The 13,643-nt window shown below is 39.6% G+C and overlaps 1 protein-coding gene across 1 annotated transcript in view; it reads right to left on the bottom strand.

Annotated features, from left to right (window-relative positions):
* Positions 1-200: 200 nt before the first annotated feature.
* Positions 201-13,643, bottom strand: part of TNS4 (tensin 4) — a 20,864-nt gene continuing 7,421 nt past the window's right edge. The window contains exons 4-14 of the mRNA XM_018576077.1: positions 12,147-12,534; positions 11,428-11,819; positions 11,213-11,299; positions 10,771-10,884; positions 8,052-8,144; positions 7,870-7,947; positions 6,323-6,391; positions 4,901-5,069; positions 4,746-4,814; positions 2,461-2,487; positions 201-576 (exon numbers count right to left, since the gene is read on the bottom strand). Coding sequence (XP_018431579.1) covers positions 435-576; positions 2,461-2,487; positions 4,746-4,814; positions 4,901-5,069; positions 6,323-6,391; positions 7,870-7,947; positions 8,052-8,144; positions 10,771-10,884; positions 11,213-11,299; positions 11,428-11,819; positions 12,147-12,534 — 1,628 coding nt within the window. The 3' untranslated portion in view covers positions 201-434. The remainder of the gene's footprint in view (positions 577-2,460; positions 2,488-4,745; positions 4,815-4,900; positions 5,070-6,322; positions 6,392-7,869; positions 7,948-8,051; positions 8,145-10,770; positions 10,885-11,212; positions 11,300-11,427; positions 11,820-12,146; positions 12,535-13,643) is intronic.

The following is a 13,643-nucleotide window of genomic DNA, read 5'->3' as shown; positions in this document are numbered from 1 at the left end:
ATTTAATGTAATTGAGCTTTATAGGAAAAATGTATATGCTGGAACTAATTTAAATTATACTCTACATACAATGAACCCAGCCACTTGTGGTTGCACATTGGGTCACGTGCCATAACTTCCCCTGCTGTGTTTGGCAGTGGGCATAAACTATAAACAGTTCCAATGGTCCTGAACAAGTTTGTTTTTTTAGGCCAAAAAGAACAAACGATCACAAGTCTTTTATCAAATAATAAATATCCGATTGGTCTTTAGTTCAAGGTTTCTGAAGGCATCCATACATACTTTAGGCAACTTGCTTTAAGTGTCCATGAAAAGTGATACAATGATGCTTGAGGCAAGAGCACATAAGAAAAATGGAGCCCGTAGCACTGCTGTCCCATACGATAAATAAGGATGGGTATATAAAACCACACATGTAGCTGTGGTATCAGCAATCAGACTCTTTCTTGCTGTTGAATCAACTTTGTCAGGAAGGTAATCAGAGGTGAGGCAGGCTGAATGGCATCATATTCGGCAAAGACATGGCACACGTTGTTTGATGGGTCTGTTGGATTCTTTGCTATAAAACCAAATATTCTAAAATAAAACAGAAACAAAAAGGTCATCTCTCAGCACTATGTATCTAATTAACAATTATCAAGTATTTATTCTTTTCATACTAAGAACCTCCCATGCCTCCCAACCTTCTGAGATGGAAAGAAGGACACCTTCTTGTTGTGTAGATGTAGTGCAATGCGTTGTTATAATGCATCACACTGTTAACTTTTTTTAAACTTTACTGAAATGCCAAAGAATTACATTTTATTCAACCCTATGCAACCTATCCAACTTTTTTGCAGAGCTTTGTCGTCAACTGAAAAAAAGGACTTAAGAGAAATTGCCTTGCTCATTCATTGGTACTGTGTTGGGCACCTCTGCCCAATGCAGCCCAGCAACCCTTATAATGGGTTTTGAAATTTCAAATGCTATAATTTAGAGGAGGGATCAAAGGTTTAGTACAGTATGACACTTTTGGTAGTTAAATAGTACATTATATAGGTCTATAAATCAGATCAATAAGAGTCACAGCTGAGGAGAGAAGAGGGACAGAGGGAGTTCCAAAAGAGAGGCTGTCCCCTAAATGTACTTAATGCAATGTCAGTAACAGCTAATATGGTTCAAAGGAAAAGGTGTACAGGAAAAGCCAATACCAGGTGTGACCTAAACAATTTGCACTTGTCCACCTAGAAAGAATTAACCAGTCCTGAATGAACTTTGGAGTGTGTGATCACCTAAAACATTCAGACTGGAGACATTTCATCCCTTACAAATACAAATTCACATGCCTAGTAACTTTTGTTTTGAGTCCAATAGAAATCTTGGTACAGTGTTCAAGCCCTGATAAAGGTGGAGGTTTTGGCCCCCAAAACACACTGGATGCTTTTTGCATTGCCATTTGTGGGACTAATAAAAGACTTTGAGACTATTGTTTGACACTCGTATTGGCTCAACTACATGTGGTTTTGTTTGGGTGACTCCCCCTCCCCCTGATATGTGGAGAACTTCCAAAGTTGCACGTAGGCTCAATAATGACATTTTTCTATCAGCCAAAGATTGTCTTGTTTAAACCTTTCCTTGTTATTCTGCACTGTGTCTCTGCGTGGGGGTGGCCATCTTGGAAGAGACAGGGTTTTGCTTCCTCATGTCCATACGTCCAACAAGGAGAACAATGAGCACCACAGATCATCATCAATTCTCACTCCAAATCTTCTGAGACAATGATGCAACAGTGCCTTAGATCTAGCATTGCAAATATACATCTATGAGGCTGTAGGCACAGGAGTGCCTAGGCACACGCACATTCAAGGAAGTGCTCTGCTATTTTAAGGAGGAACTGTAGACAAAGGATATAATTTTAGGGTACTTCCTAGGCCCAATTAACATTTCTAACAGGTCTATTCACTAAAGGGTGAAGGGTTTGGGCAAGGTAGGAGAAGTGAACAATCTAGGCCAAAATAGCTGATTTGCAGAGATTCTTCAATTCAGCTCACTTTCCAGTTCAGCTATGTTGTCCTAGATTGTTCACTTCTTCTGCCTTCTCCAAACCCTTCACTCTTTAGTGAATAGACCTGTAAATTTTTCCTATAACATAGCAAATCTTAATTCAGATCCACCTATTAAAAGTCATATTAAGACACATTGTGATCTCCAGCTCTACACAAGTGCAATGAGGATGTTTGTAGAATAAGTAATTCCCTATGTATTGTGAAGCCCTTTTTTCCGTATACATATGTGGACATATGGGACTATGTTTATTCCCTTCCAATGGAAATTTGAGATTACACATCTTTACTCAAATGCTTGCAAGTTCACTTGTTTCAAATATAAGATATGTTAACTCCTTAACATGATCATCCCCCCAACAAAGAATCATTTACTACCTGCCCATAGTGAGCAAGTTAATTTTATAGAGTGTCTTACCTTGAAGATTTACATTGTCTCTGCCACCTGAAAAAAAAACCATACGTTTAGAACAACTTATCGGTTTGTTCCCCTGCATTGTTAAAAAATTGATTAGTCACATTTTATGGAACATTGTTCTATGGTAAAATGACCAATGCCTTTCAAACCTCAAAACGGAAATGGGAAATAGACAACAGTCATTTATTACAAGTATGACCCAAATGTTTATTTTAGCACTGGATAGAGAGGGGTAAGAAAAGAGGGGATTTCTCCCTTCGGAATGATTACCTCTCACGTCTACAGAAAGTAAGGAAAAATCCCTGAACAGGAGAGACAGCAGAACAAAAAACCCAACAACCTGCCAATGGGTTTCAACCCTCCGCTACACTATCCAAAACAAAGAAAAAATTGGCAGTGCAGTGTGATGCTTTGGGCAATGTTCTGCAGGGAAACCTTGGGTCCTGCCATTCATGTGGATGTTACTTTGACACGTAACACCTACCTAAACATTTTTGCTGCCCAAGTACACCCCTTCATGGAAACAATATTCCGTGATGACAGTGACCTCTTTCAGCAGGATAATGCAAAAATGATTCAAGAATGGTTCGAGGAACACAACAAGTTTGAGGTGTTGACTTGGAATCTATGGGATGTGCTAGAAAAACAAGTCCGATCTAAGGGGGCCCAACCTTGCAACTAAAAGGACTTAAAGGATCTGCTACTGAGGGCTGTTTTGGCAGCAGAAGTGTGACCTACTCAATATTAGGTAGGTGGCCATAATATTATGCCTGATTGGGGTGTGTGTGTGTGTGTGTGTGTGTATATATATTATATATATATATATATATACTACACATACATACACACACACACAAATATATAAAATTAAAATGTAATTTTATATTTTACAAGGGAATGCATTAAAATAACTGAACATATGATGGTCTTTTTTTTTTATATAACAGTTACTTGCTTTAACCTTCCTCTCTTGTGATGCTTTGATGTAGCTAGTGACTTTATTCTAGAATCATGCTGCGTGATTGGTAGGAGTCAAGTGTGTGTGTGTGTGTTTAGCTGAGAATCCCTAGGCTACATCCAGACTGGAGGTGTTATTACGCACACTCTGTTCACACAACTCCCTAAGGCTATATCTACTTTGTGCAATAGGGTGGGGATCTGCAATCCACCCTTACCAAGTCCCAACAAGATCTCCTTGTTATGCTTTCACCATCACAGTCTACTAACGCTGCTTCTCTATGAGCACAAATAAATATATGCGTATTTATTGCTTTCTTATCAATGTTAGTATTTGTATTAGTATATGCTACTCCTTTTTATTACGTTACATCCTGCCGACAATTTACCTCACTTACCTAAATTTCAAAGTCCTAATTTTTAATATTGTGATGTGTTTTACCTGCCAAAAGTTTTTAATTGTATTAAGCTAGTCACATCTGGTAGACAACACAGCTTGATCTTGGACCTCCCTGCACATTATACTGCAGATAGGCCATGTAACCTGGTCCAGGATCTACCACAGCCTTTGAAAATGAAGGAGCAGCACAATAAGGTCACCAATGGTGAACCCTGTGCTCCTGTAAGTGTATTTGTGCAAATAGGTCAAGCTCTTACAAGCTAATCTCTCCCCCTTCCAATGTGAGTGTTGCTGTGCAGATAATTGCAGGATGTTGATACCAGGACAGACTGAAGTATTGATGATGCTTCTATGGAAAAATGCATTTAACTATTTTTTTAACTTTAAGATCTGCTCACAGTTAAGCTTTCAGCTATTGTCCGAATTCTTTTTTGTCTTTGGCTCATATAACAAGCATTCCTAATACCGTAATCACTGCGGGGATGGACACAACTGCTACTGTCAATGGATCTTATGTATGAAAGTATCTGGTATGACTACCTACACATTCACTATACAGATCCCATGAGGCACAGAGAAATGTATAGAGCGTTGTCCAAGACTGCTCCACAGCTGTTGTAGTGTAGGCAATCTTGCATTTGCTTGTATTTATAAAAACGGTATATTAGCTGTATACTTAGAGTTAAATAGTCCCATATCCTTCTTCACAGGTGAATACTAAATTTACTGGTCAGACTGCACTTTGACCAAAGCAGTGGTTCCTACAGAGAATCATTATATTGTATAGTCACATGCAATACCAGATTCCACCAGCAGGTGATATCTGCAAAAGCAGGATCTGTGAGAGAGGGCACCCTCCCTTATTACTACACAGAGGATATTACATTTTCCATAACTCTGACCACATAAACAAGGCTACTCTACTTACTTCCTGAGGTCGGGGTCCACACTGCAAAAGCTGAGGGTTGACACAGGATAATGACGTCTGAAGAACACTCTATGGAATAAGGAATGCACAGGTCAGTCTCTGGCCAATCAGAAAGTAACTTTAATACAGCAACCTCATCAGTGAAGACTCCTTACTTGCGCTGAATGTCGGTCAGGGTCACTCCCTGTTCTGTGGCTTTAAAGTTTACAATAGTGGGCACCTGGAGGTCGGCCTTCTCAAAAGTGACAGTCACCGCTTTCTGGATGGCGCTGGATCCAGTCAGGGTTTCAGTGCTGACAGAGTTCAGATACAAGACATTGCATGCTGCGTGGAAATAAAAAGCACAACACATTTTTTGTTAAGAGGGTGACATTTTGAAGGCATGTCGTAGATTTAGATTTGCTGGCGAGATGTTTCAAGCAATCAGCTACTTATGCAAATGAATAGAGAGGGTTGTACTGGTGATATGTGCCCTGCCACATAGAGCACACAAGCTTAAATGTGTCTAGATTTCATGGAGCCTTAACCTGACCATACACTGGTATAGTTCCATCCAGGTGTTCTTATGAGAAATCTTGTTAGGATATGCGACAATGCCACCCCAGACTTGCCCAATGTCATTTGGAATTTTGTTTTGTTTTAACATTTAATTTTGGAATGAACAGAGTTTCTGAACCAAAAGCCACATTCACTGTTAAAATGTTATGTGCCCCTTTGATTTTTCCATAAATGTGGTCAAAATGATCCTTGTTTTGACCCCAGTAATTGTTAGAAACTTTGATGAATGATCCGAAAACAAGTTTTCTCAAACAAAATTCTACTGGTGTCAGGCCAGTTTTACTGTTATTTTTTATTGACCTTGGGGCTGAGCACATATCTTATATACACTGCCTGGTCAAAAAAAAAGTCACCACCTGGATTTTGGTGCAGTGGTATGATCTAGGATTGTTTTAGTTGGTCAGGTTTAGGGTCAGCAACATTGTGTCCCCAAACAATGAGGTCCGCTGCCTTCCTGAATATACTGAATTATGAGGTTTTTCCATCAATGGATTTTTTCTTCCCCAATGGCACGAGCATATTCCAAGATGACAACGCCAGAATTTATCGGGCTCAAATTGTGAAAGAGTGGTTTAAGGAGTCCAGACCTTTACCCCATTGAGAATCTTTGGGATGTACTAGAAAAGACTTTACACAGTGGTCAGACTCTTCCATCATCACTACATGATTTTGGTGTAAAATGAATGCAACTCTGGACATTGCTTATAGAAACAATCGCACAGGGAATGCATGCTGTAAATCAAAGCTAAAGGAGATCCAATAAAATATTAGAGCGTGTGACTTTTTTTGGTATGGCAGTGTATATTTTTATCTAAAAACAAAGCTCCTTGTTGTGACGGAGCTCAGCCACCTCCTCTCACCTCAGATGTAGTTTAAGTAGAGGCATGCACAGTATCTATATTGTATTTTATTGTAATATATAATTTACATGCTTGTCTAGCATAGTCTCTTGAAGCACATAAACACTGAAAGGATAACACGGATATTTAAGTGCTATACATTTGGAACTTTTTTCTTACCAGCTGAAGTCTTCAGCTCTGATGTAGCATCTGGAAGAGAATCTGGACTGCTCCCTCCATCATTCTGAGCTGTAAATAATAAAAAGAAGGTTTTACTGCAATGCTTTTCACCATAAAAGCCAAAGAGTCTGTAAAATTATGAAAAGGAAATTAAAATGATAACCATCATTTTAATTGTTTTATTTTTATTTTAACCTGTTTGGAAAAAAAAAAATATATAGAGATAGATATATATATATTAGAAAAGTGGTACTAGTTTAAATACAAAGTGGTGCATGTTTTAGCATTCTGGGTTTTCTAAAAGACAGCCCTGAAGTAGCTTCTGTCTTTTAGTCTCTCTCTCTCTAATTGAAACCCTATACAGTGGGGTACAAAGCAGAGCAGGATGGAGGGAGCTGAGCCACTTCCACTGACTCACCTAGCTTTGCATATAAACTGTACATGAATGTTCACTATTCTCTACTTTATTTAAATACATTTTTTAAGCTATTGTGGTGATGCGCTTTACATGCATTTTGGTGAGGGGTATTCCTAGACTATTCGTCACCTGAGGCCGAGTGGGGGTGCCGACGGAGCATGGGGGGGGGGGGCAATTGGTGCCCATTACAGGAAGGTTGCTAGTGGTGCATGTTACTGGGCAGGGGCGTCCGGTTTTCCATCCAGCTCACTGACGTCCCTGGATGCCAGGAGCTGGGCGGGATGCCAGCCAGAGCATTATAGTTTGCTAAGAGCTATAGCAACCTGGGATGCTCTAGCCTGAAAGAGGGCAGCAGGCACACCTGCCATTCAAAATGTATCGATGTAAGCTGTGTCTTACATCGATTAAAAGTTAAAAAGGTAGTCAGGGATGTTTTAAGGCTTAGTATTGATTTATAGAAGAGGCAGTGACCCAACCAGCTAAGTGTGATGAAGATTCTTTCATCTACAAACTGTTGTCATGGTTGAACAAAGATGCTTTTATTGTTTTTTAATCAACGAAATCACAACTGGCTGCAGATACCATTTCAAATGTAACCTTGTTTTTTAACACTAAGTTCAATAGTGCATACATTCCCCAAGGGCTATTCCAGTTTGATCTTACAAATACCCACCGATCCCACCAACAACATGGATTTTGTATTTGTTTATGTCTGCCACTAGGTTAGGTATAACCATCAAAAAGCAAGGTTGTACTGAGAGAATATGGAGGCTCTCCTGAAAATGCCAGTTGCCTGGTCACCATACTGATCCAGTGGTTTCGGTACATTCTGAGCCACTGAACTGGTACAGGTATGCAGAGCAGAGGTTGTGATTTCACTACAACTCTTTAATCTGCTTTTTCCAGTATTGCATATTGAAGTTTCCAAAAAGTTTTAGAAAGAGATCAGCAAAGGCAGCCACCATATTTCTCGAAGTGAAGGTTTCCTTTCCTTTAAGTCATCCTCTGATCATTCCATAGCCATACACCAGAGTCATGGTCTGATCATAGCCATGCTGGTACATTTTGTTTATATCTTTGTATGTATGCCATTCAGTTTGGGCACCCTCCTTGGTTGACATAGGCGTACCTTTGTCAGCGATGCGCAGTTTGCAGGGTAAGGATATTGGGGTGATTGTGTGCTGGTACACCATTGCAGAGAGGCTCCCTAGAAGAAAGTATAGGAACAAAATATATAAGACTTGAGCTGATACATGAAATGCATAAATCTCCCTATATATGACAAGAAAACTTAGGTCCAGAAAAACTTACCAAAGTAAGGCTCTTCTGCGGCACCTTTCAGATGGACTCCTTTTGGGGATGATTCAATCAGGAAATGTCGGACGAGCTCCTTTGTTGTGTTATCTGTTGGCACAGCAGAAATTTCACTGTGAGTCCACTAAATGATGTCTACATATTAAAAATAGATTCTGGTGCAGGAAGGGATGGTCTTCAGCACAGAAGAGGTGAGTATGCATTAATATGTAGTACTGTGTGGGGTTTAGTGTTACGTTACAAAGGGGGTAGGATATGGGGTTCATAAGATAGGGCAATGCTTTCAGCCTTGGAAAACTCCATGCCAAACACCTGGCACTGAAAGCAAATGTACCAATAGTAGCCATACCTTGTTTGTTTGTTTTTTTTAAGTTTTAGAGGATTAATATGCTGGTTAAAGCTAAACTCTGGGCACAAAACCTTTTATTTAAATATATTCCTAATTAGCCACAAAGGATATAAATTCACATTATGAGCACCAAATAGCTTTGCAGGCCCAGGTTTGACCTTGTAAAGGTAGCAGTGACATCATCACTGCACTGTACACAGCCAGAGCTGTGGGAAGGGACCAGCAACTCCACCCACTATAGACTCCCTGCAGAAAACTACAGGAGGGGGGCGGAGACAAGACCAGTTACCCTGCAGAAGGAGAGAGAGCAGCAATGACCGGTCTTTATTACAGGAAGCACTATGTTTCACACTGGATTACTGCCCAGATCTGGAAGAAATACACACAGCTCACCAAGATTCATGTAATTATATACATTCCTCTTGTATTTAGATTATATATATATATTTATCCTGGAGTTCAGCTTTAAATGCAGTTTTATTTATTATTTCAATTTTTTTATTTTTATTTTTTTGCACCTTTCCTTATTAATCCATTCATCTCTATATCTCTCTTTTCTCTCTAGCTCTCTTTATACTTTTTGCCTTTCTTACTCTAGTACATCTTTTTAGTGTCATTATTGCTAACTACAAGCATACATTTAGCATTATAATTGGTTCTACAGAACATTTGTGGCTGAATACAATTGCTTGGAAGGACCTTACTAGATCAGAACTGACATACTGTACGGATTTTCTTCAGTATTCGAGAAAACGTTAATCATTTGGCAAAGCTATAATGACGTGAGTCATTGTGAGTCATACAGTGTGCTGCACTGAAGGCTTGGCATCATTCATCTTAAATTTCACCATTCCACATTTACAGTGACTAATGTTGTGTTACATTACTGCCTGTGATTACAAGTCATCCCTCTTTTCTATGCCACTCAACAGACAAAACCCCGTTTGTTCGGGAATGTGCCAAGCCCTTAGGAAGTGTGCCAAAAACAAAACACAAGAGCCCCTTATCGAACATGCTCACTGAAATTCTGCATTAAAGTATGTTCTTAGATGTTGGCAACTATATTACCTTAAATGGACAATAAAATGTGGCGTACTGTTTTTTTTTAACTATAACATAAAATACATGACTGTTGGATTTGTCAATACTGCCCTCTTTCCTTGAGTTCCCAATAAACACACAGACTGCGTGACATGGATTTTAACGGCCACAGCAGACCTTTATTTAGCCATATAACAAATTACATTTACCAATCATAATAAACAGTAATAACACAACAGATAATAACTGTTGTTATGTGAAGGGGTCTTTGGTGTCCCAAATAAGGCTTTTCTAAATCGACCCCATGTCTCCAGCCGTACCGCCCACAGACTCGAGGTCAGTTATAACATTAACTATTCCCAACTTCCCAAAGGATTGAGCTCCCATCCACAACTGACACCACCAGTGTCCCCATCGACCCCATGTCTCTAGCCGTACCCCCCACAGGCTCGAGGTCAGTTCCAGCATTAACTATTACCAATTTCCCAAGGGATTGAGCTCCCATCAACAACTGACACCACCAGTGGAAACACCATACCAGTAGATGTTCCACTGTTTTCATACCCCCAAAGACCCTCTAACCCACTAAGCTCCCATGATAAATACATATACAGGTGAAACTCGAATAATTAGAATATCGTGCAAAAGTAATTGCAGTAATTGCTGCAAAAGGGGCCCAAACCAAGTACTGAGTACATATGCATGCTTGTACTTTTCAGAGGTCCGATATTGTTCTATGTACAATCCTTGTTTTATTGATTGCATGTAATATTCTCCTTTTTTGAGATTGTGGATTTGGGGTTCTTGGGGTTTTCATGAGCTGTAAGCCATAATCATCACAATTATGACAAATCACGGCTTGAACTATCTTGCTTTGCATGTAATGAGTCTCTCTCATATATTAGTTTCCCTTTTAAGTTGCATTAGTGAAATAAATGAACTTTGCACGATATTCTAATTATTCGAGTTTCACCTGTAGTATATAAATGAAAACTACCTTTAAACACAAAATAAGGAAGGGTGAGTGGGACAACCTGCTTCCTCCATCAACTTTCCAGAAAGGACTCTGTGCAGCCCCTGCAGCTCCTCCCTACCACGTGACCTTCACCACCAATCAGGTAAGATCTTCTAATTGTTACCCATCATTAGCCCTTTCCCAGGGGACTTTTACTTCCCACAGTCATGAAGACCCTCTGCTTAGTATCTTTGGGTCTGTTTTGAAGTGTTGTGTGCTTTCAAACTATTTAAAACCTTAAAACTAACCTGGTTGAAAACCTGTCTTTTACAAACACGAATGTAGAAAAACTCTTTGCTCAGCAAACAAACCTGTTTTGGAGAGTGTTCCTGGAACCTTCATAGCAAGCCCAAAGGATCCCCGGAAGGATGTGCTATCTCGGATAATGAAAGTTCCCGGCTCTTTGTCCATCAAATACTCGATAGCTGAATTTCAAGCAATAGATATTTATATTTTTCCAATTATTTATATTTTTCCATTTTGCAAAGAGGTAAGAAAAATATTTGCCTAAAACTTCACCGACTACAAGAATGCTGCAGGAGAGACGATATCATATTTTTCTGAACTATGTCTTGACTAAAATGAAATATTAAAATGTGTAATGGGGCCCCATGGCAAATCCATTAAGGGGCCCACTGTATCTTTAATCTCAATCACAAATGCAATTCCTCTTGTGATAAAGAATAGGAATTGCTCTTATAGCAATCTTCTAGAAGTTCTCAAACTATATATACTTTGGCTGGATGTCCTTACCTTGGTCACGAGTGATGCTGGGCTTAAACCAAAGCTTGGACGTGTCCATAACAAACTTCATGCCAGACTGACCCTCTTTTACAGTGCCTGAGAAAACAATAGCAAACGTTGAGCATTTTTGAAAGATAATTATGCATAATTATCAGTGCATTAGGCATTTGGCACATAATGGCATATTTGGCATAAACATAATATAGAATTTATGAGGTACTTACTGTCTGAACATGTTGGGATAGAGGACTCAGAGTACGTTTTGTTGAAACTAGAGGATTCTTTTCTTTTGAGTCCATTCAGGAAGTTTCTGGAAGATTTGGAGGAGAGGTCTCCATTCTCCAAGCACCCATTAACCAAAAGAATGGGGATGTCCATACTGGAATTATTGACAGATGGCGGGCAGCTGTTGGCGTGACCTTTTGTTGAAGCATGAGGAGAAATTTTGGAGTGGTGAAAACTGCCATGGTGGTCAAAGCGATGAATAGGAGTGGTAGGTGACATTATTGCAGGGCTGTTTAAGTTGGAAAAGGACCCCCCAGACCCAAATGGGCTTTCTAACATTCTTGAAGAGAACTGGTAGCCATCTGTGTCATCGTATGGAAGAGAATGAGTGCTGTTGTAAATTGAAATAATAAAAAAGTTATAGGAGTATTCTCCAGAAATGTTTTAGGTTGGTAACGTATCATAATCAACAAGACAAGAGAAATTTAACAAATTAAAGGCTACACATCTACTATAGTATATAATACTTGTACTAGTACTCATAGCAATAATAGTACTGCTACTCTTAGCAGGTATCTAAGTTTGCATTTCACTATTTGGCCTCTCACTAGGCCTTAGTGAGTCTGTGGTACAGTTTACACACCATCATTACTGAGAAGCTTTAAATATAGTATAATATCAGAAGCCTGATTTGTTGTCAAGGTTTTAGGGCACTTACCTTCCCAAAATATAGCTGGTGTCTGATCCTGGACTAGTGGACAGGACCGATGCCTCGCTGCTGTAGAATGAAGGCCTTGTGTAGAGTGAGCTGTCTGAGCCAAGTGATGAGGATAAAATAGAATTGGGTTGATTAGACCTTCTATTAGGGACAGCAATGGTTTCTGCTGCTTGGTGGATAATCCCAGTAGATTGATTCTGATACTGATTTTGTTGCTTGCTGGCATGTGATTGTGGCTCACAGAAGATGAGACTGCCATTTGGGGTGCAGTTACTGTCTGTTCCACGTGAAATGAGTATGCCCTCAAATTGCGGTGTGGGGCTTGAAGATCTTTGTATGCTCTCATGAGCAACTACTCTGGTGGGGTTCATCTCCACGCATTTTATGGCTGAGAAAAAAGCAACAATTTGGTAATTTAAGAGCCATTGCTAATGCAAATTTTTTAACACCAACATTTTATTTTGTTTACATCATTCATATAGGTGGGAATTACAGGGGAATTCTAAGAAGGTCAGCTAAGACTTAAAGCAAACATATGATTTGCCCATACATAACAAAGCAACAGGTTTACTTTAATGCCTAGTGCCCAGCAGTCATGTTCAGCTTTCCTTTGCTCCTCCACCATTCCATGTATTAAGATACCTATCCTCATTTACCTTGTACGGAGTCATCATACAACCCTTTTTTTTGCCCTTTCCTAGTCCAAAATATCTGCTTGCTGACAAACATCCAGATTTGTAGGTTTTGGAAATATGTGATCTGGCCTGTAACTTCTCAAACCACCCAAACTCTGAGCTGAGATGGGTAGTTTCAGGCATTCATGAATGGCCATCTTATGTGACTCTATAGAGCAGGGATGGCCAAACTGCAGCCCTCCAGCTGTGGCGGAACTACGAATCCCATGAGGCTTTGCAAGATTCTCACAGACATGACTCCCAGAGAGAGATGTTTCATGGGATTTGTAGTTTCACCACAGCTGGAGGGCTGGAGTTTGGCCATCCCTGCTATAGAGGGAAGTTGCTCATGAGATACTGTATAAAGATGGTGATTTATCATTGGATTGATTCCTCTGGTTTGTTACACAATAGTTCTTAAACATTTTGTTTTCATTTATTTAGTATTTCTAGCCTTCACCCAAATACTTCAAGTCATTTTCCTCTAACATTTGATATATCAGAAGATGATTTGTCCATTTTTTTAAAAAATGCAATGATTAGTACACTGCCTCAAGCAAACATTGTCGTGATAATCCCCAATCCACAGTGCAGTCAAATGTCTGAAAAGATTCATTCTTTTCAGGTGGAATGAGCATGTCAGGCGTGCTGGTACCTGCTGGTGAACCAGGCTAGACTAGACATATACAGTATGTGCTCTCCTTAAAAGCAGTTGTAACCTACATACAGTGACAGGAGACATCTGTTACTTTTTCTCTAGAAAGAGGTTTGCTGGTATTATTGGTTCAAGGTCCCCTGGCACCCAAGGGAAATATACCAAAAT

This window comes from Nanorana parkeri, unplaced genomic scaffold (genome assembly GCF_000935625.1).
Source record: "Nanorana parkeri isolate BGI_ZX_2015 unplaced genomic scaffold, ASM93562v1 scaffold55, whole genome shotgun sequence".
In the NCBI taxonomy this organism is placed as follows: domain Eukaryota; kingdom Metazoa; phylum Chordata; class Amphibia; order Anura; family Dicroglossidae; genus Nanorana; species Nanorana parkeri.
The sequence above is the reverse complement of the archived record's forward strand: the minus strand, read 5'-3'. Positions and strand labels throughout refer to the sequence as shown.